Here is a 24,973-nt window from a genome sequence, read left to right as displayed (position 1 = left end):
TTCAGCCAGCAGAGAACACTATTTCTGAAGTTTGTTTTTGGATTGTTGTTCCTAAAGTTTGGATGGAACACTTTCTGAACTCCTGTCTCCACATACATCCAAAAACCCCTGTCTCTCCAGAACCTGAGAATTATCTGACTCCACTAATGTCCTGGCCCTTCCTCTGTGCCTCCCAAATCTTCCATTTTCCATGTTGCACACACAAGTGAAGAGCTCTGGAAGGTGAAAGGTTGGATGGAAGGGTTACATCTCAGCTGTTATGCCATTTTAACAGCATGTGCTTGCGGGACAGGCCTATTCAGGAAGTTGCCTGCTCAATGTTTCTGGCAGAACATCGATCTTCTTCTACCAACCGCCTATTCCTGACTAGCTAGCTCTTATCACATCTACTTAGAGTAGTTCAGTACATTCTTCCTTAAACTACTGCCCAGCAGAGCTAGAAAGGGGACAGAAAACCTAACCACTCCATCCCAAGGGATCCAGCAAGGTGGCTACTTGAGAGAGGCTGAGACTCCACAGACTCTTCAGACCTGGTTTGAACCAATCTCTCCACACTGCCCACTATAATTGGCTAGGTGTATCAGGCTCCTAGAACATGGAATGCAGCAGGTATTAATGCTGCTCCAGTGAGTGTGTAAGCATAGATGTTGGAGCCCTCAGAAGGTGCTAGATCCTGATGAACCCATCTCATCAGAAATACAGGATGTGGTATGAAAGGAACTGACAATAAACTATGAAAGAAGGTTGGGATCAAGTTATCAGAAATTTTAAAATCAGGGTGAGAGTCTTGACTGTATTTGCCAGGAAATCAAGGTTCCTAGGTAGGGAATCAGAAAGACTAAGAGATGGACAAAGCCTCAGACAGTCAGGCCCTCAGCAAGGTTGTGTGTATGAAAAACAATATAGTGTTGCTGTGTGAGCACTTGAGGGCTTGGGCTACCGTGACAACAAAAAGAGAAGAAAGAAAGGTCTGAGGGAAAAAAATGCTAAGAATGGATTATAGCAAGACATAACAGGAGCTAAGCTGGCTATGGTGTTAAGTCTAAGTGTTGGGTGTGGGCATAAATGTTAACAAAGCATTAGGGAAAAGAGCTAGTGTGTTCAGTTGGAAGAAATGCTGTCATCAGTTTTAATACCATCATCCCTGGATCTAGTCAGCAAATTGCAGTTAAATGCCTGTTGTGCATAAAGCTCTGCCTGAGGATAGAGCAACACAAAACATGAACAGCTGTGGCTTCAGAGTTTACAGTCTGTGCTGGCCAATGGCAAAGGAGCAAATAAGTAACAGAATGATTTCCATCACTATAGAAGCTTTCTGGAAATGAGGAGCCACTATGAGAGCAGTTGGGTCATAGCCTACATGAGTGCCTCTTTAGACATCAGGACTTTGGGGTACCATGTCTTTGAATGTAGCTGGGAAGCAAGAAAAGAATGCAGGCCTGGCACTGGGAGAAATGAGGCTGAAGGCAGAGATGGTGATGTTCCCAGGAGATGTAACAGCAGAAACCATTGATAGAAAGGGGTCCCCTTAAGATTTTCCAACAGCCAGGAGCAGAGCTGTGGGCTTGAAGAATTAGTGCAAAGGGGGAGCAGTGAGAAAACTAGGGACACCAGTCAGGGCATCTCAAGAAATGCTAGGAAAGCTGAGAGCCTCAGGGTCCCAAGCCACTTGGGATCCTGGACAGCAGGCCAGGAGACTTGGGAACAAGAAGGTACCCACTTGCAGAGTGCGTGAAACTTGCTTGGTGACTTCTAGTGATGTGGCTAACAGGAGGTGGAGCCAGACACCAACAGTCACTAGAAACTCACTGTACACTCTGCCCTACTGAGCTTTCAGTCACTTGGGGAAGCAAACAAAGGCAGAAGAGGGCAGGGAGTATTAATATCACCACTTGTCCCCACTCATAACTGTGACAGAACAAGGCCTCACATTCCTCATCTGCAATGAGGCAACAGTCATGCCACAGACGGCTAGAGAAGTAGATGATGCAGAGGCATGAGCAAGGATACAGGCATGAAAATGCCAGTGGTGGGACTATGAAGGGGATCCTGAGAGAGTCTCATAGTTGCCTTGGCCTTCCCTTAGCTCCCAGCCCTGCTCCCCCTCAGGGTACATGGGGCCTCAGTGCTCTTGACTGGAATTCTGGGGTAAAAGTAGTAATGGATAGAAGGCTCCAGCCCCTGTCACCACACAGGAGATTCTCATGGATTGATTCTAGCATGAATTTTACTTCCTGGAATGGGGAGAATGTAAACAAGAAAACTAGAAAAAGCAAGATGCAAGGTAGTCAGGAAGGCATTTGCAAAGGTCAAGTGGCAGTATCCCAAGCCCATCAGGAGCCTAGCTTAGCTGCTCTGTGCCATTTCTCAGGCCTGTTTGCAAAAGGCAAAGGCAACAAGGCTGGGGCCATGTTGAGATAGATCTATATGCAGGCAGAGGCATTGAGGTACCAACTGCTCACAGGCTGGAAGCACAGCACAGCAGTGGCTGCCAGGACAGACTGGCCACAGGCCATAGCCACAGTCTACCTATTCTCTCAGGTGTGATGAGGGTCTTCCTGGCAGGTCCTTGGGAAAGAGTGACTGACTAGAGACTGCCTCCAGGAGCTGAGATAAGAGGAGCAGACAACCTGATGCCTGCCTATCCCAGGGATGAGCATCAGGCACTCCTGGGGAGAAATGGTCCTTGAAGCTCCATCTCCCAAGAGTGCTTTCTGCCAGTGTTTTTCCCCTTCCCTCCCAGTCAATATTTTAAAAAGATTTGAAACCCTAACTTTCTTCATTTATGTCAAGGACATCATAGAGGAGTGAACAATATAGGAGTCCCTGGAAGTTGGGGCAACTGAACAAGAGACCCTGGGGTGAGGCAGTGGCTAAGCCATGGTAAGGTCTCCATTTGCTTCTGGATACATGGATTTTACTTAAATTTTATTTTATCTTATGTGTTTGATGTCTGTGCACAATGTGCATGCCTGAGCTGGGTAGTGGTAGTGCACGCCTTTAATCCCAGCACTTGGGAGGCAGAGGCAGGAGGATCTCTGTGAGTTCAAGGCCAGCCTGGTCTACAAAGCTACACAGAGAAACCATGATTCAAAAAAACAAAACAAAACAAAATGTACATGCCTGGTACCCACGTAGGCCAGAATAGGGTGTCAGATCCTCTGGAACTGTAATTAAATGGCCATGAACCACTAGATGGGTGCTGGGAATTGAACCCCAGGTACTCTGAAAGAATAGCCAGTGCTCTCAACTGCTGAGCCATCTGTCTAACACTGGATTCCGTTTCAAAGCAGGTTCTATTTTCCCTACAATACATATGTATACCCCAAAGTAGATCACCTAAGGATGTTCTTCCTGAGGACCTCAGAGACCATGGTTCATTCAGTCAACACTGCCAGCAGCTATTGGGCCTTCCTGATGTTCCAGTAATAATTGTGGGCCATGGTCCCCATGAGACTTCATTCTCTAGCAGAAGGCAGAAAGCAGGATGACCTTAACTACAGGGAAGTGGCCCTCTTGAAGGGATTATAAGAGGGAATACATTTTCTCTCTGACAAATCCAAAATTTTCAAGTGGACCAGAAAGACTTTCATAGAACCAATAGCTTTGGGATACTCTCTTTTTTTTCCAAGACAGGGTTTCTCTGTGTAGCTTTGTAGACCAGGCTGGCCTTCGAACACACATAGATCCGCCTGCCTCTGCCTCCCGAATGCTGGGGTTAAAGGTGTGCGCCACCACTGCTGGGTTTGGGGTAGTCTTAAAGACACCAATGTCTAAGGTGTGATTCCCAAGCAGAGAAGAGACATACAAAAGAGAGGGACTATATAGGGAACAGAAAAGCCAGGGCCACCCCCATGGAAGAGCTAAGTAAGGGAGCATTCTGATATGTTCCCATTGTGTGGGGGAAAGAAGTGTGCTTCACTCCTACTTCCCCTTGCATGAAAGTGGACTCCAAATGTGGCAGGGCCACCAAGAACACTCAAAAGTGAACAGACTGACCATTGTATAATGCTTCCCCTTTAAACTGAGTCCTCAAAAGTAAAGGGAAGAGCTGGGTCAAATGGTAGTTCTATCTTTAATTTTTTAAGAAACATCATGCTAGCTTCTAAAATGTCTGTACTAGTTTGCACTTCCCCTGGAGGTAAATAAGGATTGCTCTTTCTCCACTACTCACCAGCATTTTTAGTTTGTTTGTTTGTTTGATTGATTGATTGATTGCTTTTTTTGTTGGTTTTTTTTTTTGTTGGGTTTTTTTTTTTTTTTTTGAGGTAGTTTCTCTGCATAGCCAGACTGCCCTCAAACTCAGAGATTCAGCTGTTTTTGCCTCCCAAGTGCTAGGATTAAAGGCATGTGCCACCACCACCAAGCCATTTGTTTTTTTAATGATAGCCATTATGGGTGGATAAATGGAAACTCAAAGTACTTTAATTTGCATTTTACTCATAGCTAAGGATGTTGAACACTTTGCAAAATATGTATTGGCCATTTGCTTTTCTTCTTTGGATAACTGTCCGTTTCATTAGCCTTTTTGTTGATTAGCAGTTTGGGGGTTTTGGTGTCTAGTTTTTATGCTTCTTTACATATTGTAGATATTAGCCCCCTAACTGGCATTTAGCTTGCTTTTCTCCCATTCCTTAGGCCAGCTGCTTACTGTGCTGATAGTTTTGTCTGCTTGGCTATTTTTAAAGCTATAGTCTATGATACTGAGGTTCTGTTTGGAATCTTCTTCTTGCCTGTATCATATTTTCTGTTTTCCTCTAGAAATATCAGTTTTCTGGGTTTGGTTTGTTTTCTTTTGTTTTGATCTTTGAAAAAGAGTCTTAATGTATATCCCTAGCTAGCCTGGAAGTCACTACATAGAGTAGGCTGGCATCAAACCCACAGAGATGCCCCTGCCTCTACCTCAGAGTGTTGAGGTTAAATGTGTATGTCACCACACCTGACAGTATTTCAGATTTTAAGATCGTTAATTACTTTGAATTGATTCTTGTGCAGGGTGAGAGACATGAATCTAATTTCATTCTTCTGCCAGTATATATCCAGTTTTTCCAGCAGCTTTTGTTGACTGTGATGCCTTTTTCCAGGATATGTTCTGTATAGGCTATTAAACTAGAAAGGAGACCATGAGAAGGAAAAAGATGCTGAAGAAGAGTTTCATGGGACAGGAAATCAAAAAGGGTACTGGGGTAGAAGGGTAGAAGGGGATGCAGGGAAGCGAGGGGAAGCGGGGAAGAGGAGAATCAACAAAAACAAAGTTTGGTTTAAAATGCCAGAATGACTGGAGCTGGGCATTGTGCTGCCTGCCTTTAGTCTCAGGACTTGGGAAATGCTGTGAGTTTGAGACCAGCCTAGTCTACATAGCAAGTTTCAGGCCAGCTAGGGCTACATATAGTGAAACCTTGTCTCAGGAGAAAAGAAAAATACCATATGAAACTTAATACTTTGAATGATGATTTAAATAAAACATAAATAATTTAAAAATAAAAATTGCAGTAAGAAATAATTAATTAAAACTTAAAAAGGAAAGGGGGAGCTAGGAGACAGAGGAAAACTGTCCAAGAGAAACAAGCCATCAGTGATTAGCTGCTGAAGTGTGTTGCTCAGGGTTGCTCACCTACCTGGAAGGTTAACAGCCTGTTCTCACATTTACCTTCTGTGCCACCTTAGAATCTCTATCTTTGCCCATTGGGAAGTTGAGTCACCTGGTATGGATCAAAGTGGCCCTTCAGGTTCTGCCACTGCTAGGGTCCAACAGGTCCTTTCTGTGCTGGACACCACCCTGACTTTCTGAGAGGTGTTTCCTTCCTATAACAAAAGATAAATCTTTTTTCTTGAAAGACCTGCTATATCTGTGCCCTGGGTGTGGTCCCCTGTGGCACTCTTTGCATTCCATCAGTTAGTTGAGCATATCCTTCCATTCTCCTTTACTAAAGTGATGGCATGGAATAAGTTGTCCCTGAGAAACTTGAGAACATCACCCCCTGACTTATGTCCCTAAGGAATTATGGGATATACATAAATGAGTGGGAATTGAGTGAGCCCTTTGACTCCTCAGTTTTTCCAGGATTTGGAACTCCTTACACACAGAATACTCTCTAGGGGCCAGGGCCTCCTGAAATGAGTTCAACCACAAGGATCTTCACATTGGCCCCCAAGACTACCTGCAGGCAGAATATGACAGGTATCTAAAGAAAGAAATTTATCCCAAAGTCTTTTGGAGAGAAAGGTTTGTTTGAGGTTTTGGGGGTTTTGTTTTGTTTTGTTTTTGTATTGACTTATTTGGTGCATGTGTGGGCACATGTATGTGTGGGTACACTCACCCTTGCATGTGTATACGTAGGCCAGAAGTTGGTATAAGATGTTGTTCTCTATTGATTTCCACTTTATTTTTGAGCGTCTCACCAAACCTGGAGCTCACTAACTGTAACAGCCTGTTCAGCTGTGTCTGGGGATCTGAACTCCCATCCTCAAGCTTGTGCTCCAAGGACTTTTCCTACTGAAGCATTCCCTCATCCTGTGTTTTTATTTATCTTTTTTTTTTTTTTTTTGAGACAAAGTCACTGGCCCAGAACTTGATGTGTGTACTAGGCTGGCATCCAACTCACCATCTTCCTGACTCAGCCTCCTTAGAGTTGGGGTAGCAGGTATGGAACACCACACTCAGCTCACAGATCTGTCTTGGCAAAGCCATAAATCACTACCTCACCCTGGAGTCACAATCTCCCATAACAGCTTCCTCATCAGAGTTTCAGCACTATGAAATTCAAGGTTTCTGATTATCAGTCCCTCCCCCTGGGCCCAGCCCCAGGAGCTTCCTCCCTAGGTGTATGTTCTTCCACTGAAATTCTACCATTCCATCAGCCAAGACTGTCTGCTTCCTCATCCCTAGGCAGCATTCCTGACCACCATTATTTCATTTTCCTTACTGTACTTAGTCCTACCTAGTTTCTCTTTGCTTGTGGAGTGACACTATAAAGGGCATTAGCCACCTGCTGGCTAAGTAGACCAGTGTCTTGGGGATGCCAAAATGAGACAGCCCACCCTACAGCTCAAAAGAATGACACTGTCTATCTAGTTTCCTAGAGGCATGTCCCTATCTGACTTGGCTTCTTATGTGGGGTATACATCAGGGAAGGAGGTGGGACTAAATAGATGTATGCATATTAGGCTAGAACTAGAGACATTCAAGGTTGGGGATGACTGGGTATGTGGCCTCACACTGGCAAGGGCTCAGCAAGTCAACATCTATGCCATGAAACAGGGGGTAGAATAAATAACTAAATCTACAGTGAAGTATGACTCTAGAATTTCAACCGAAGTCTCTTTGACCCCAAATTCAGCAGGCTTTTATGGTGTTAAAGTATGATGAGTAGGAAGAAGAGGGTTCCAGCTTAGAAGAATTTTCTATATGCAAATATATTTAAGGGCTGCATAAATTGCTATAACTGCAGAATTTACATGGGCAGATATTTGAAGCCAGTATCACAAAGCAGCTTTGAAGGCCTGAGTGTCCTTCCATGGGAATTAGTTTGATTCTCTTGGCTCTAGTAAAGCCATAAAGATATATGCATACAGTAGCTGATATTTGAGTATCTGCTCACATCAGCCATTTGTGTCATCTTGCCTCTTTATCAATAGCAGATATTGTATTATAGGCCTATTGAGAGTCAGGTCATACAAAAAAAAAAATACTAGAAAGAACTGGAACTCCACTTAAAAAGATCTGGCAACAAGGTCCGTGCTGAACTAGTGCTAATTGCTGCGCATCCAAGGTCCGCCCCAGGCCTTATAGAAATTCCTAAAAGGTTCTCGGACCCCTCCCTAGGCCTTGCATTACTTTCTTGTACTTTGATACCTTATCCTTGGTCTCCTGACCCTAGAAATTTTATGCCGGGCGGTGGTGGAGCACGCCTTTAATCCCAGCACTCAGAAGGCAGAGGCAGGCAGATCTCTGTTAGTGTGAGACCAGCCTGGTCTACGAGAGCTAGTTCCAGGACAGCCACCAAAGCCACAGAGAAAACCTGTCTCAGAAAAAAAAAAAAAAAAACTAGAAAAAAAATTTTTGAGTGCCGCCACTGCTTTAATTTGTGTACCCTTCCTCTGTTTCTCATGAAGGGGCCTAAATCCTAGAAGCTTCCTGGAGGGAGTTCTTGACATGTTATCTCACTGTTTATTTTTACATGTGCTTCAGTAAGTAGCCTGCTGAACATAGGGTACTGTTACTGTCCACTACAGGGTCCATTTCCATACTCCTCATGGACCCTCTTCAAGTTGCAATCCTACCCTGCATGCCAGAGTCTTTCAGGCTCTACCACCTGATCTTCCCCTTGTCCAGACACTTGTAATTTATTACCATTTGCTTGCTAGTTTCCATCATTGACTTTGAGCTCCTTGGACTCACTATGGCCACTGGTTCATAAATGATAGATGGATAAATGAATGAATGTTTCGAATGTTGCTAGGATTCAATGAGAAAAATAGAGTGGGAGGTCTTTTGTGGTAACTTTTGCTATCGCTATAGAGTAGTAATAATTTAAGATAACCCCTTCTTTCTGAATCTGAATTCTCAGTAGCCAAGCTGAAAAATCAAGTTGCTTTTGCTGAAGTCTTTGGCTATCTTGCATTCTACGGACTTGCTCTCCTATTGCCTAAGTGCATAGACCCTAACAATGCAGTCTTCTTCATACTATAGACCCTGAAAACTGTAGAAGTCTGCATCCTCAGGACCAATTTATTTCTGTTGGGAATGGTCATGGTAATGGATAATTAAGATCCAGGCAATTTGCTTTAGTTCTGTGTTGAAGTAGTTTCAAAGAAAAGAGTGTTGTGATGGAGTCAGATTCTAAGCATTTCCCAAGCCCTTTAAGTTCTCATGCCAAGCCATTCCAACTATTCTTTTGTAGTCCTAGAAAGCAAGCAGTTCCTTGAAGAATCTAGTTCTACTGAAGAAAGTCCTCTGGGAGCATCTTAGCCTTAGAGCTCCAGGGGCTGGTAGGCAGAGAAATAACCTTCCATAGGAAAATGACTTGGTCTTTATTTGCTTTTAAATACAAAGTTCAAAATCATAACCATTCCAGATGATGTGTAAGGAATCCAAAGTAATCCAATCAAAGATGCCTTCTCTTCTACCTCTACCAAACCATTCATCTCAAAAAACAAAAAACAAACAAACAAACCAAAAAAAACCATTTATCTCTGACTGTGGTGGGGGGCGGGGATAAAATCAGTTTTTATTTTGAGATTCCCAAACTTTCTTCAAGCTCTTCCTCAAGACACTGATTTCATCCCTGTATGTCGTAATAACCCACCCTTACTTTCTAAGATTCCCATCTCCATCTCCATAAGTGAACTATTTTAATTGATACGAGTGGTTTACTAGCAACCATAGTTTTTCTGGACCTCTGTGGAATAAAAACATACTTATTTTATGTTTGTCTTTTTGTTTTTAGTACTAAGAACTCAGCCTTGTATTTCCTAGGCAAGTTTTCTACCCCTGAGCTATATTCTCAGACCTTGCTTTTTTTGAGACAGGGTCTTTTTGCACAGCCCAAGCTTTTCTATAATTCTATATATATCCCATTTTAACCTCATATTCATGATCTTCCTACCCCTGCCTTCTAAGTGCTGGGACTATAGGTATACACCACAGTAGCTCTATCTGGGTCTTCAGTAAGTTCTTTTCCAGGGTATGTAATTTGTCCCCACTCACAGCTTCTATGTAGAGGTTGAACACATGCCTCTGTATACTGTTCTCAACTGTCCAACTAAAAGAGAAGATTCCTGAGAGACAAGATACAGGCTAGCAGGCCCAATCCTTGTATTCAGGCCTGGATTTGAGTCTAGGCCCCATTCCAAGTGAAAATGAGCAAGTTATCTAATTTGCTGGGCCTATGTTTCCTTACCTTCCATTTAAGACTCTTAGCAGGGATAAACTACATGGAGCATTAAATGGGTTGGATAAATAGATCCAAAGAGAATCCCAATAAATCAGTATTGACTCTAAACGGTCCCTGATTCCCTTACTACTAAACCAAGCTAGAACCCATCCTGAGCCACCACCCTCAGCTTATAATGTCTAAGTTACCTGACTTCCCTGATCCCCCTGTTTGACTCAGTCTCAGTGCTGAGCACTAACCAGTCCAGCCAAATGGAAGAAAATGTGGCCTGCGACATGGCCACTGCAGCCACCACTATGGGATTTCACCTGACAGCAGTGGATGGGGATCAACACAAGCCACATGTGTTGGAGCAGGCTCTGAGAGCAGGCTGTGCAGGGGAAGCAGGCCAAGAACATGCAGTTGAGGGGCATTATCATTCCTCATGTGGTCCCAGGTAGGTGTGGATGATCTGGGCAGGCCCACTATAGGCCTGATAGAGCAGGTATAATGGTGGGCACTGAGGCCTCCTGTGTGCCCATGATTGATGTGGCTTGTGTGTCAGGCTCGGGCTCAGCATCTCAGCCACAGATATCTCATCCTTCCTAAGGAGCCACACCAATTCCAGCCTTTCTGGAATGTTTAGGGTAGCCAGAGAGATGTTCCCTTCCTGAGTCCTTAAATCTGGTCATGGTCTTTGTGTACAGGACTTGCTGACTTGGCAGTGAAAGTAACATCTGCACCACCTTCAATTCCAAACTAGCCCTTTCATCTTTGGATAAATCATTACAGCAACTAAACTTCCCAAAACTCAAGATTCCAAGACTTCCATAGCTTACCTTGTTCTGTGTAGACAGGCCAACTTTTTTCACCAATGGGCCTCTGGAAAATGGGTGTGGTCAGAAGTTGAGAACCATGCATGGCTCTTAAGCTACACTGATCTTCCTCCCTGGGTTTATTTGCAGAGCACATCATGTGCATCAGAGACAAGAGGCTCCTGCTTGGTTGTTTTGCCAGTTGACTAAGCAGAAAAATCACTATGGATGTGGCCCTTCCTTGAGTGCATAGCTTATGCTGTAAGGAACTCATTTGTCCCTTTATGTTCTCTAACATTTGGCAGGGAGAGATCTCTGTTGCATCATCTCTTAGCCCCCTTTGTCATTAGGAGAATAGAATGTTGCAGTGGCACACTGCTTTGGAAATATTCTGTGGATAAAGTGTCTTAAGATGTAAAGGTGTTGCTGAAGATTTGCATCCTAAAGACAGGCATAGAGATTAGTACCTCCACAGTAGAACTCTTGTATAGCATGCAAGAGGTTTTCAGATCATCTCCAGTACAGCAATAATAATAATAATGATCCTAACTCATTAAATCAATCAGTAAAGACAGAAACAGAGGACAGATCATTGGTACAACATAGAATTGTGACAGCCATGCTCCTCAGAGATGGCAGTGGATTATGTAACAAGGCATGATTTTCTTTAATGGTCTCATAGTCAATAATTTCTCACATCTGGACTGAGCTGTCATTTCCAAAGCATATTCACATACACTGAAGTGCTGTTTTCATCATGCTGGCAGACTATGATCCCAACTTATTTGGTCTGTGGACAGGAAGCCGTACTCCATCACAGGCCGTCATTTAGATCAGACCCTCGGCCTTGTCAGCAAGGCCAGCACTGAGGGCAAACAAAGCACCTGCCAAGGGCGACTGTGCAGGGTGTCACACTTGGAGTCCCCACCAAAGCTTTCATCAAAGCCAGCCTGATTATTTTCCACTGCGTTTTCCTGAAAGGATGTTATGATTTTCTAGATGTTTGGTGGCTGGCGATAAATCAGGCTTTTATGATGTCATGTGAAAGGCCACCTCTCGGACTTCCTCTAGCCGCAAGTGGAGAATAAAAGTAGGACGTGTTGGTAGAGCACAGTAGACACAGCTTGGCTTAACCCTTTCCTCACTTGTCCACCAGCTCAGGTCACAGAGGAAGTTCAGTATTCCTTTCACACGAGTAGCCAGGATTCATGAAAGCAGAATTGCTTTTGGGTGATAAGTAGTCTCAGGGCTTTTGGCATCGTATCAAGTCATGACCAGAAAATACCTCCCATAGAATATGACAGAAAAGGTTATCAGAAGCTTAACAAAAGTAACCTTTAGAGAGCCTCTGTTCTATAATGTGGGAAATAAGAAGTTGCCTTGGAGCAACTAGTGAGCTACAATGCAATGTCTTGTAGCATTATAAATTCATGAATGCCTTTGAGAGAATGGGAGATTTCTCATTTAAGCCAGGATCCAGGATCCTTGTCTCCTCATCTGCATCCTATCAATCCATAAGTTTTTCTGTGTTCTGCTTCCCCAGTTATCTTTCCATGGCCACACTCTACCACCACTGTCATCTAGGAACCCCTCTTTCACCACTGTGGCCCAGACATCTTAACTGGTCTCCTCTCCTGTCCTTGACTCCTCTGATCTAGGACAGAATACACAGATGTCTCTGAAAACCTCTGTGCTTAAACTCTCCAGGACCCAGAGAAAAGTTCAGAATCCCTGTTTATCAGTGCTAAGATGGTAAGGAACTGCTTCTCTGACCTTTCAAAGATATACACATACTCACACAGTACATACAGCATATGGTGAAAACTCTAAAGGAAAATAGGTTCCAGTGATGTGTCCCACCCTTAGAATCTGGTCAGAGAGAAGACTCCTTAGCCACCTAGGGGTGTTCAGGGCTCCTGCTTTCCACTAGCCAGACAAGAAATGAAAAGAGGTGACATTTCAGTTAGCCCTCAGAGGTTCTTGCTGTCCTCTTTGGCCAGAAAAAGGACAGCCTTGCTAATGCACACTCCAGGAGGTGTCTGAGCTCAGCAGCCAGGTCCTTAGCCTCCCAGAGCCATCAGGGTATCATGATGAGTCTTCACAGCAGTAGCCCAGACCTGGCCTCTACAGAGTAGTTAGGTCTCTTACCTAAATATCAAAGAGTAGCTGACTGTAAGAGCAGAGGGTCCTGCATAAGAGCTTAGTACAGAGAGAAAAATCAATTGTTCCGTAAATCAGTATGAACAGCTAGAAGTCAGTGTCATATTTTTGAAAATTCCCACCCCCCAAAAAAAATTTAAGAACATTATTGTTGAGATAAAAGTTAGGTGAAATGAGCAGATGTTAACTGCAGTTGAATTGGTTCTGACAAAAGCATTGGCTCCTCTAACATGCTTCTGTCCACCTAGGGGACATTCATTAATCCCCCCGGCCCCCGACGTCTCTAGCATCTTGCTAGTCAGTATCCTCCCTTTGGTCACTACTCTTGTATCACCATGACTGAGTTGGTTCTATAACAACATATTTATTGAATTACACAGTGGCTGCATTTCCATGTCAACCTCTCTCCACCATTGGCATGTACTGACATCATCATATGCTGACATATTATTTAGAAGTCTCTTTGCCTCTCACATTAATGTGGCACAAGTACACTGTTTTCCTTGGAGGGCTTGGTCCTTTGAACATTGTGACTACTAGACCAAGAATCAGAAATGCTGCTTTCTCTAGTCTAAGCCTCAGCCACTAGATGGCTTCATGACATCTGGCTGAAATATCTCCTCAGATAGGCATGGGGATTCTGTTCTTCTCATGGAAAAACGAAGGAAGAGTAGCAGGTAGCCATGCAGTATAGATCTCCACAGCCCGCTGAATCTTTCTTAGCCTTGATGGTGGGAACACAACTAAAGAAGAAGTCAAACTGGAAAGCCTTAGGATCTGTATTAATGCTTATCTTTCCTCTGTGCCTCAAGAAACTCACAAATGCCAGATAGTTGTTTGAGTTTTTCCTCAAGAAGCTCCTTGAGGAGGCAGCCAAATGCAGGGTCTTGTGTGGTAGCTGCCCTTGTTTATACAGCTAGCCCTCCTACCATAAGTTCTGGGGAAGTGCTGCTGGAATGTGTGGATGCAGCCCTCTTACATCATTTCCATCTAGTTTGGGGAAAGAGAGAGGAGGAGGCAAAGCATGGGTAGATAGATAGGTAAGTTACTGAAGAGAGACTTCTTGAACTAGGAGACCTTAATATGCTATATAAGTTGAGAAACACCTAAAGGAAAAATAACCCCTTTTTTATTGTAAGGAGATTTGTATTAGTTATAATGTTCTTTTCCGAGTGTGTTCAAAGTAAGGGTAGGGATTTTCTCTAAGCTGATAGATTGCCTAACAAACAAGAAGGAAGCAAGCTTAAGGAAAATTGCCTTTGTCTTGTGCAATCCGGGATGCCCCATGGCCTCAGTTGTCTTCCTGGATAAGAGGGTGCAGGCTCAAGATAAGCTGGATAACAGAGTTGGGCTTTTAGTTCTAAGACACTTTGTAGAGAACTTTCATCTCTAGAAAGAGGCCTCTAAAGCAGATATAAAATCTCCTGAGTTGCATCTTGAGTGTAGCTGTCTTCAAGTTTAATTATCTGAACTCTGCAAAGTGCTTTGAGTGCAGAAAGTGCTAAGTGGCAAAAGAAATGCAGCCTGCATCTTATGTCCAGAATGCCACTTGCTAATTATGTCACAACAGTCCCTAATCGGTCCACTTAAAGGTACTTTATCTCCTTTCCTCGGGGTTTATGCCACCTCCTACTAGCATGGGCAAATCTTTACACCCCAGATCCAGTTATTAACAGTAGCCAGTAATTTTCTAAGAAGATGGTGCTGACTTTGAAGCCTGGAATGCTGAGGTCACTAACAATCTTATCTCCCTGTCATTAAGTGGCCCTTACATTATAAGTGTGAGTCACCACCACCACCCCCATCAGCTGGTTAGGATGAACTTTAGTGAAGGAATTAGGACCAGAGGGCTTCAGTTATAGTAAGTCATTCAATTCACTTTCCCTGTGTTTGTGCTACTGTAAGCACTAGGCTTCGAAACCCTGTGTAAAAGGAAGAAAAAAAAAGTTAATTCCATGACTAAAACTGTAGACAAAGAACAGGTACAGAGGGGCCATAAATCTGGATGTTGTAAGATGACTTCCTCAGACTCTTGCCTGTTGCCTGTTAGACCTCTGCCTGTAAGCATGTAACTTGGCCATGCTAAGGGCATTGCTCCTTAGAAATTATTTCCTTTGCTTCATTCACAGTGGGCTTATTGGAATGGGCTAAACCTGGGTACCATAAGGTCATACAGATGATTGGTAGAACTGTTCCTGGGTTGGTTCCCCTTTCTATGCTTCAGTGAAAGCTCTGTAGCAGGTGAGTGATGGGTAATCAGCAGACAGGCAGTAGTGGAGAATGCCAAACTGCTAAGGGAGATGCTACAGTTTGGTTAGTATGAATCCTGTGGTGTGTACGATCCAGTCCACAGGGGAGAATGGACATTACCCATGTCTCATACTTGTTGGCCTGAGAGAACATTCTCAAGACTCACTAAAACTCTAAAGGGAAATTAATAATCTGAGAGTCCATACTTCTCCCCTTCCCCAATACAGTCATCCCTCAGCATTGTCAGAGAATTGGTTCCAGGGTCCCCCTCTGACACCAAAATCCTCAGATACTTAAGACCCTATGGAAGATGATTTGCAGACCTATATATGTCTTCCTGCACTCAGTGAATCATCCTAGGAAACTTAGTGCCTAACACAGTGTGGACGCTGTCAGCAGGTGTTTTTATCACTAGGCAACAATGACAAACATGGCATCTGCATATCTTCAATACCGGTGTCTATTTCTCTGTTATTTTTAACCAATGCTTACTTAATTCTGCATATGCAAAGTCCACAGATTTGGAGGACCAGCTATAAATATGTTGTCTGTGTAATTTGTAGAGTTTTGAGGGTTTTTTGTTTTGTTTTTGTTTTTTTGTTTGTTTTTTTTTTGCCTAACTGTATTTCTCTACTTATGCTAACTATATTTTTTAAAGTATAAAGTGGAAAAAATATGTGTATGTCATGTTATATTGATAGATAGACACATTAGGAAGAAGACACATCCTCGTTCACTTTCTGGAACGTTCTGGACAGTGGTAACCTCTTTTATAAGTGTGTGGGGCCCACATATAAATGGATGTTTCTTTCCTTTGTTTGGTACCTCTTAGTTGCTGCTGCATAGTCTCTCACAGAAAAATGGGATCAGTAAAGAAACCACAGGATCTTAAAGATCCCTTAAGAGGAGACACCATCCCGAAGAACAGGCAGCATGACTAACAGGTTCTTGAGTGAGCCCACCAGTGGAGTGCACCATGGAAGTGTTGAGCTCCAAGCAGTGGTTTTAGTCTAAGGCCATGTAAGACTGCCCATAGCCAATGGGCCTGCAGTGTCCTTTGTGCAGAAACTAGACAGCTTTTGCAGGCCTGCCCCTCTGCTTTATGTCCCATGCTGTGCTACACTCTGGAATGGTGCTTTGTGATGCTGGCCAAGCACCACATCAGTTTAGCTCTGGGGCAGTCTGTCAGCCCTGCTCAATGGACAGTCCCCTGAGCCCACTTCCTGAACAGACTGAGACAACCTGCTCTTTTCTCATTGTCTCTTATCACCCTTGTCATTAAAGGAGAGGTCTGGCGTCAACTTCAATCTTTGCTATTCTAAAGCAGTCCAGGGGAGGAGAGGGAAATGCTCTGAGGTTAGCTCTGTCCCTGGGTAGGATTAAGCCATGGGTAAATTCCAGCATAAGAGAGCTAAAACTACACAGGTCATTGAAAAGAACATTGTAGGCTGGGGGAGTAGGGAGGTGGAGGCGGGGGGCTCTTCAGGCTTCTTTCTCCCCTTTCCTCCGTGCTCCCCTCCATGTCTGTCTAGAATCTTGATTGGGGATGTGCAGTGCAACTTCAAAGACTTCCCTGAAGTTCTGTTGTTTTTGTTTTGTTTTTAGCAGTTCTGTGTTTCCCAAGAGAAGCTTTATCCTAGGAGGGAAGCTTGCCTCCTCACTCCATTAGCATAAAGTCAGATCAAGGACCTAACTCTCTGGCATTCTTCTATTCCCTTGGAACCTAAGTTAGTCTTCAATTTCACTTTGCTAAGAAAAGCAGGAGGGGAAAATGAGTATTTTTATGCCACTCACAGCTCCATGTCTTAAATTCCTGAAGATGTTTAGCCAAGGTTTCCATCAGGCTAGGTTTTCCTTAGTCACATCCCTGCCTTTGCACCTTCTTGTCTATGGCACTCAAAAATCAATTTCTTTCAATATGTACATTAGAAATTTAACAGCACCCAGCCAAGAGCTCTTATGTTCTTTAAATCTCTGCCCCACCAGATGTTCCTTCCACAAACCTGCTGAGGAAACCCAATCCAACTTGTAATTCAAGCTAAATGTTATAATTTCCCCAAATCAAACTTAGAGAAAAGGAAGAAAAAGAAATGAGGGTGTGAGCTTGGTGTTATCCTGCATGATCCAGTTTAGTGTACTGAAGGGATTTAATTTGTATAAGAACAATCAAAATCACATTAGGGGAGGAAAGGTAACCTGTGTGGCTGAAAGGTGTCTTGTTATCGTGACAGCAATGTGCAGGGAGCCCAGAGATCTTCACAAAAGTGGCCTCTAATTAGAGGAGACAATAATGGCAGGGTGAACCCTCCTTTTCTGGATTGTGTTAACTGCTGTGGGCTCAGGAACTGGCCTAATGACTTCCCCGGGACTTGGTCTGGCGCTTTATCTATCCACTATAACAAGACTGAGAGCCAGGAAAGCCGAGATTTTGTTGCAGCAAACCATCCCCTTTTCTCGGGCTGATGCTTGCATCTCCATTGCCGTGAAAGCTACCATGTGTGGGTGCTCCAGCTACAAGACACACTCGCAGGGGCAAATGAGCTGGGGTCTGTGGGAGATAGCTTGTCTGCAGATTTCCCTCTTCCTTATGCTGTTTAGCTGTTGTAAAATGCTTAGTTAAGCCTAATTGAATTTGACAATAATAAATTACATATTGAAACTATAGTTCACCTAAGGAATAGCAGTGACAATGGCAAGGTACCAGAAGCCAAATTTAGGAAATGTCATATTCACATTAAAATGCTTCAAATTTTTCTTAGAGTTTTGTTGCTGTTTTTTTTTTTTTCAGAAAAACTCCAGACCACCCATTTTATGAAGTTCTTTCTAGAAATTCTATAGAAAACTCAACATAAAATCATCACTTTAATTCCAGTTTTACCTCTGTTGTCGTATGTTGGCTATAAACCTATGAAGAACCAAAATGTAGAGCAGTATACATAAACACATTCCTTTCATTTGTCATTAGGAGCTTCTTGGCCCTATTGGAGGGATTTTGTGGAAGTTCAAATGTCTTAAAAGACTTAAGTATAAAAGGAGTGCATATCATGGTCTTTCTTCCCACATCCTTGTGTGAGCACAGCAACTCCTGGCTTCCCTGTAGGAGTCCAGCTCCCAACCCTGACTTCTCTGCGGGTCAGAGGAAATGATGTTTAGAGGAGCATTTCCTGTCTGCCCTCCTGTCCAGCACTGTGTGCCTTCACACGCAGGCCTTGTCATGCCACCCCTGAAGTTTGCCTGAGCCAGGAATCTTACAAATGGAACAAACCATTGGCCAGATCCTGTGGTAGAAAATAAGTTTTTTGGTGGGTTTTTTTTTTTTTTTTTTTTTTGAGACAGGGTTTCTCTGTGTAACCCTAACTGGCCTGGAACTGGAACTCACTCAGTAGACCAGACTGATCTTGAACTCAGATATCTGCCTGCCTCTGCCTCTTGCTTGGTGGAATTAAAGGCGTGCGCCACCATCCCCTGTTTAGTAAGATATTTCTATTAGGACAGTGAAGTACAAAGTACACTGGGTTGATGGGGCAAAGGGGAGCTCAGTGGTAGAGCATTTGCCTAACGGAAGAAAAAGTTGATGGGACAGAAACATGTTGACTCAGTGGCAACTGGCAAGAAGAGTGACTGTTTGTTCTGATAGGACCACATGTTCTCCCTTCCCAAGGCCTCTTGATCTAATTAGCTTTCAGGGAGACAGAGCTTTGGCAGAAGGCTAAGGAATCGCCGAGGCTTCAGCCTAAGAGAGGGCTCAAAACTAAATTGGGAAGTTTAGCTGGGCCTGTCTCTGGTTTCAATGAAATACTTTTACAGTGTATTTAGTAGTGTCTGTTGCTAAGCTTTTGAAAACCATTTTTCTTTTTCCTTAATTGTAGTTGCCTGGTTGTTTTTATATTATGAGCTACTTGTAGAAAAATACAGGAAACATAATTACAATACAAAGCTCCCTTTCCCAAGCCTACTGAGATCATTTGAAACCAAACTGAGTTTTAGGGCTTTTTTTAACTGTATGTTCACAGCCATGAATTGCATCCATGCTGTACTGGTTGATTTACAGCCGGTGGAATGTGATTCAACAGTAACCATGTTCTCCTGAAACTGCTGTAGGACTGAGAGAGGGGCAGGAGGACGTTGCTTCATGACTCCAAGTTACACAGCTTCCTCTGGGGAAAAAGAAGGAATATCTTTGTGTGGCTTTTACACTAAAAGAGAAGCATTATAAAAGTATATACAAGTTTATTTAGGGAGAGTAAAGAGAAATAAATTACTTGGTTTGTTTTTCCACTACATTGGCAGCTCCAGGTAGCACTGTGCTAAAAATGCTAATTACTAATTCTTGTATCCTACCTTTCCTGGGGAGTCTGGAAATGGGCTTTTAGGCCAGCAGAAATAACTTGCTTCACTTTGGTTAACACTCTGGGGAGGAAGTGGGTACTTCAGCATATTGTGAAATGCAAAGCCTTCGGGAATTTGATTTATTCAAGTCTAAAAAGCAATGATGGATGATTGAGAATCAGAGTCCCTGAATGTCCTCTGCTAGAGGAAGGACTAGGCAGGGAAATGGAATCCAGGTGAACACCTGGTGGGAAGTACAAATAGCTTGTACCTAATACTCTGGCCTACCCATCTGAAATCCAGAACAAAGTGGCTTTGCCCGCCAAGTTCAAGAGAGTCCATTTACTACAACTTAGTTATCTGTGGCAGTCACTCGGAGCAGCTGCTCAATTTGTTGTCCAATAGTGTACAGCTAAAATAGAGTATCTTGATGGAGTACTTATCACCATAAAGATCCCCTTTTGTTCCTCCTGCCTTCCCAACCCCTGGCTATTTTGCATCGCAGCATATGCACCATTGGATGTTCTCATGCAAATATACCTAACTGGCTTTTTCTGTCTTTTCCCTTGCCTCCCTCCTTTCCTTCCTTTCTTCCCTTTAAACTCGTCTTGAAATCTCCATTTAGTCTTGAGACCTGCAATACAGAACTGCGTGAGGCTGAAGACACAGGATTTTCATCTTTGCGTTTCTTGTTTGCTGCCAGTCTTCTTCCTTCCAAGGGAGCCTCTTAAATAAACGAAAGTGAACTTCTCTTGCTAGATTATCCAGCTCGACTACATATGTGTTTCCCTCCCCATAAAGTCAGAACTGAGCAAGCAAACCAGGAGGCTTGACCTCAGCTTTATGCATACAGCCCAGCCCTGGGCTGAGACAGTGGTCACTGGACTCCTCTGAAAGTCAACCTTGAAGAAGCAGCTGGAGGTGACAAGAGCTAGAGAAAGAGCCTGGGCTGACCAGGTGCTTGGTCTCAGATCCACGGGGTCTGAAACTGAGGTTTGCGTTTGTACCATGAGTCAAGAAAGAAAGCCCCGTTTTCTAAGGAAAAAAGAGAACAGTAGATTATAACATACCCTCTACTGAGGCCGGGAAATGGAAGTTTCAGTTTAGGAGCTTGTGAGTGAGCTGCTAGCTTGCTGAGAACTGTCTTCACCTTAGCAAAGCCAGAGCTGAGCAGAGGTGACTCCAAGCCCAGAGCTCCCTCGCTGGCCTGCGTGCCTGGCCGCCTGTAACTGCTGCCCTGGCTGCCCCAAAAGCTGGAGAGCGGAGGGGGGAGGGGAGGCGGGGTTTCCGCTGACTCTGAATCCCGGACGGAGACTCAGGTGCCACGGACAGGGCAAAGATAGTAGACCTAAGGCTGGATCTGGAGGAGGGTGAATGGGTTCTAGGGATCGGACCCCACAGATGGGTCGGAGTCCTGCGAGTTGAGGACCTGAAATGGCCATTCTGCAGCGAACTCCGTGTCTTGAACATTCAGGCATGATTTACCCCTGGCCTTTCCCGAGAAGTACAGTAATTCGAAACACTTTTCCCAGTAGCTCTCCTGACAACTTAATATCAAAAAATAAAAAAAAAAAAAACAGCCATCAGCGTCACTAGGACGAGGTAGAGCCAGGGGGTTGGGCCGGAGTTGGGGATGGCTCACTCGCAAGGTCCTAGTTTTAACGGGACTGTACTATACCTGCTGAGACAGATTGGGAAAGGGGTGCACGCCAGAGCACCTGCAAACACACCTCTTCTGCCCTCTCTCCGCAGGACTTCCTGCAGGGAGACTGCTCCAAGGCGCAGCAGAAACTGAACTGGAAGCCCCGCGTTGCCTTTGACGTAAGTTGTGTCTCCAGTGCAAGTTCTCACAGATGTTATGTGTGAGCCCTTGCTGGCATGCTGTGGTCAGGTTGGAGACCTTTCAGGGCCCTGGGAGGAGGTATTGCGGGAGAGAGTGACAGAAACTCCGCCCTCACCGACCCCCCCCCCCCAATCTTGGTGCAGGAGCTGGTGAGGGAGATGGTGCAAGCCGATGTGGAGCTCATGAGAACCAACCCCAACGCCTGAGCACCTCTACAAAAAATTCGCGAGACATGGACTATGGTGCAGAGCCAGCCAACCAGAGTCCAGCCACTCCTGAGACCATCGACCATAAACCCTCGACTGCCTGTGTCGTCCCCACAGCTAAGAGCTGGGCCACAGGTTTGTGGGCACCAGGACGGGGACACTCCAGAGCTAAGGCCACTTCGCTTTTGTCAAAGGCTCCTCTGAATGATTTTGGGAAATCAAGAAGTTTAAAATCACATACTCATTTTACTTGAAATTATGTCACTAGACAACTTAAATTTTTGAGTCTTGAGATTGTTTTTCTCTTTTCTTATTAAATGATCTTTCTATGAACCAGCACCAACAGAGTCACTGTGTATGTTTTCTCCTGTTATACTGCAGGCAGTTTATGCCCCCCAAGAAAAACAAAATCCACAGCTGGGGATGGAGTATTCTTGGTTCCTTTAGGAAAGGCCCTGTTGAGAAGACCCCCCCCCTAGCCTGAGCTGCCCTCGGCAGAGCATCTGGTTAAGCCTCTGCCTTGGACATACCTATCCCCTGCTGAATTGAAGCATTCACAGCCCTTCTGGTCTCTGCTGATTTTAATTAGAACCACTGAGCTCTCACCCTCTCAGGAAAAAAGGGCTGATGAAACAGGGGTTAAAAGAGGAAACTTGGTGGTGAGTAAATATTGTTGGAGCACACATGTGAAAGCCCCTGGGCGACCCAGACCTGAGCCCAGCCCCGGGCTGCCCCTAACCCAAGCCTCTTCTGTGGTCTCTCGTGCACTCTTCATTTCCAGCCTCTTCTCATTGGTACTAGGCCACTTTTTAAACTGAATTTTGACTCAATAATTCAATCCAGTGCCTAATATGTAATATACCAGCTGATGCTTCAACTGCATCAACATGAATTAGAGGTTATGATAAAAAGACTTAGAACCCAGGATCCAGCTTCACTGAGTTTATCGTTTAGATGCTAGAATTCTGGCCACAGGCCTGCATCCCTGAGCCGCTGTGTACCGTGCTGCCACAGGTGAACACCCCCAGAGGGCAAGCAAGGATTTGTTTGCAGGTATACACTCTGGCATGAAATAGTATTCTGGCTTAGAACAAATTAGGTCAGGTCTCTTCTCCCCCTCGCTCCCCTTCCAAGCAAAATAAAATAAAACTTCAGCGAATGGCATTCCAATCTTTGCACTTGCATGAGACTGAGGGTGAACTATTTCCGAATGTCTTCACAGGCAGGTTTATGATCTGGGGGAGGACTAGGGCTCCAGGGCTGGTGCAGAGAGGGCTCTTTGTGGAGCTCTCTGTGTTGTGAGAGCATTCTGGCTGGGGCAGCCTCAGCCCCCATGGAGCAGAACTAGGGCAGCCAGGCTGGCCCACCCGGTTCTCAGAAGCCACCCCAAGAAGAGCCTGCTGTTTCTATTCCCAAGTGGGATGCTGCTAATTGGAAGCAGATGGTCTCTGGGAGGTGGGGCTTCTGGGACTGGGAAGGCTGGGGGACATGTATACATGTGCCTTCACACATGGACATGCACTGGCACCCACACCTGAAACACATATCCACTCACATATCCAAACGCATTCACTTGCGAACATGCCATCTCGCACACTATCACACACAAACCCTTGCAAACATACTCAGAAGTCCATTATCCCATCACACATACTCTCGAGTGTCATAGCTAATCACATGCTCCTTGGCCTTGACCTTGATGCACAAGCCTTCCTCTGACAACCTAAGTCCCTCTTCAATGCTCAGAAAAAGCCATTCCAAAGGCCTGGAGGCCCGCAGTGTTTAATTCAATGTTTGGTGGCTTTCTAGCCCAAAGCCATAATGAGCTCCTTAGGGCAGACCAGGAGAAGACCTGGGCAGGGATTCTGTATGACTCCAGTGAAGCTAAATGGGCATGAGCATGGATTTCTGAAAGAAGTCTTTTTAATAGCAACCTTGTCGCTATTTATGTCCTCTCAATCACTGTTGGGGGGCTCCTTTGGATTTTTGATTGTGTGTGTGTGTGTGTGTGTGTGTGTGTGTGTGTGTGTGTGTGTGTGTGTGTGTGCGTGTGTTTAAAAGAAGAAAAACAGCAGTTGCACTCCAGAATTTAACTTTATTAGCTGAAAGAATTCCATGCAATCATCTTCAAGACCTAATTAAAGCGTTTCTTCTATCTTACCTTAATTTCAGTGATTCTTGTGTGTCCATACTTCTCCTCTCCCCCCACCCTGCTCTGCAAGCATTGGGCATTTTTAGATATTATCACACCTCTCCAAGCTTGACACTGTTGTAAAAACTAAGAGTTAAGTTATTAGTATTCTCAGTTACGCCAGAGGCAAATCCACATTTGTTTTTCAGAGAAAGGTCAAGTGTTTGGGAACTAGGGCACCACTGGTTTAGCACCCTTCAGACCTGCTTATGCTCTGTCTACTGCCCTTTGTCTTTAATTCTGAAACAGTGAGCTCAGCCTGCCAGCTTCTGCAACTGCATAGGGAGCAGGCAGAGTTGGGACTGCCAATCTGAAGGGAAGGTTGGGAAAACTATGTTCCCATGGGAGAAGAACCAGAAGGAACCCTAAATGAAGGGAAGGTATGTGAGGCGAGGGGCACATCCAGCAGAATTGCTTTGGGCTTCTTTTCATTGCCTTTAATCACCTTCACCAAAGCCAGTCTCAGAACCCCGCAGAAGCCTGTCAGTCAATCAGGTGACAGGCTACACACGTCTTCCCTGTGTCGTTGAAGCTAGAAGATGAAAGCAACACTGTAAGCTTTCATTTTAAAATAATTCCCTGGGTACTAGGGATATATCTCAGTGTGAAAGACTTGTCTAGTAGATAGACTTTGGATTTATACATAGCAGCACTAAATAAATAAAAGACCTTAAGTGTATCAATAAAAAACAACTTTGGTTCTACCACAAAAGAGAACAAAGCATCAGGCACCTTCTGCATATTTGGGGATTAAAACCGGACAGTCTGTTTAGTTGTGCTCCAATTGATCCAATTTCTTTCATGTCTTCCAGGATCTTTGCTGCACCCTTAAGTACTCAGCAGGCAGCATGGGTGGGGAGAGCTTCCACCCAGGTTTTACACAAAGATTGTGTGTTCCTGTGTGCTTGTCTTACAAGAGATCAACATGTCCCAATATGACATCTGTACCTCCCCAAAAGTTACCTCAAAGACAGCACTAAAAACTTGCACAAGTAACAATAGCATCTGAGACACACTGCAGTTCTGGAAGCTAGGCCACCTTGACAGCCCTGGCTTCCCATGGTCCACAGTGTCTTCTGAGAGCAATGGAGACTAGGCCTTGAGGTCCCATGCTGCCCTAGACCTCCCATGTGTTCATCTGGGCTACATGGAATAAGCATTCAGGGAGTGTACCTGGCTATGGCCACTGGGCCTGAAGCCTTTGGCTGTCCTTAAAGGGCGATGCTGTGCCCTTCCCTCACCACCCCACCCTACAGTTTCCTCCCTCCAAATGTATTCAGAGTGGACTCTCTCCCAGAGACCCA

At 44.4% G+C, this 24,973-nt stretch overlaps 1 protein-coding gene across 1 annotated transcript in view; it reads left to right on the top strand.

The window, feature by feature from the left end:
• Positions 1–21,817, top strand: part of Gmds (GDP-mannose 4,6-dehydratase) — a 543,354-nt gene extending 521,537 nt beyond the window's left edge. The window contains exons 10-11 of the mRNA NM_001246696.1: positions 21,182–21,250; positions 21,416–21,817. Coding sequence (NP_001233625.1) covers positions 21,182–21,250; positions 21,416–21,478 — 132 coding nt within the window. The 3' untranslated portion in view covers positions 21,479–21,817. The remainder of the gene's footprint in view (positions 1–21,181; positions 21,251–21,415) is intronic.
• Positions 21,818–24,973: the final 3,156 nt, after the last annotated feature.

The sequence above is a fragment of the Cricetulus griseus genome, chromosome 3, assembly GCF_003668045.3.
Source record: "Cricetulus griseus strain 17A/GY chromosome 3, alternate assembly CriGri-PICRH-1.0, whole genome shotgun sequence".
Lineage (NCBI taxonomy): Eukaryota > Metazoa > Chordata > Mammalia > Rodentia > Cricetidae > Cricetulus > Cricetulus griseus.
Note: the sequence above shows the minus strand (reverse complement) of the source record. Positions and strands in the feature narration are given on the sequence as shown.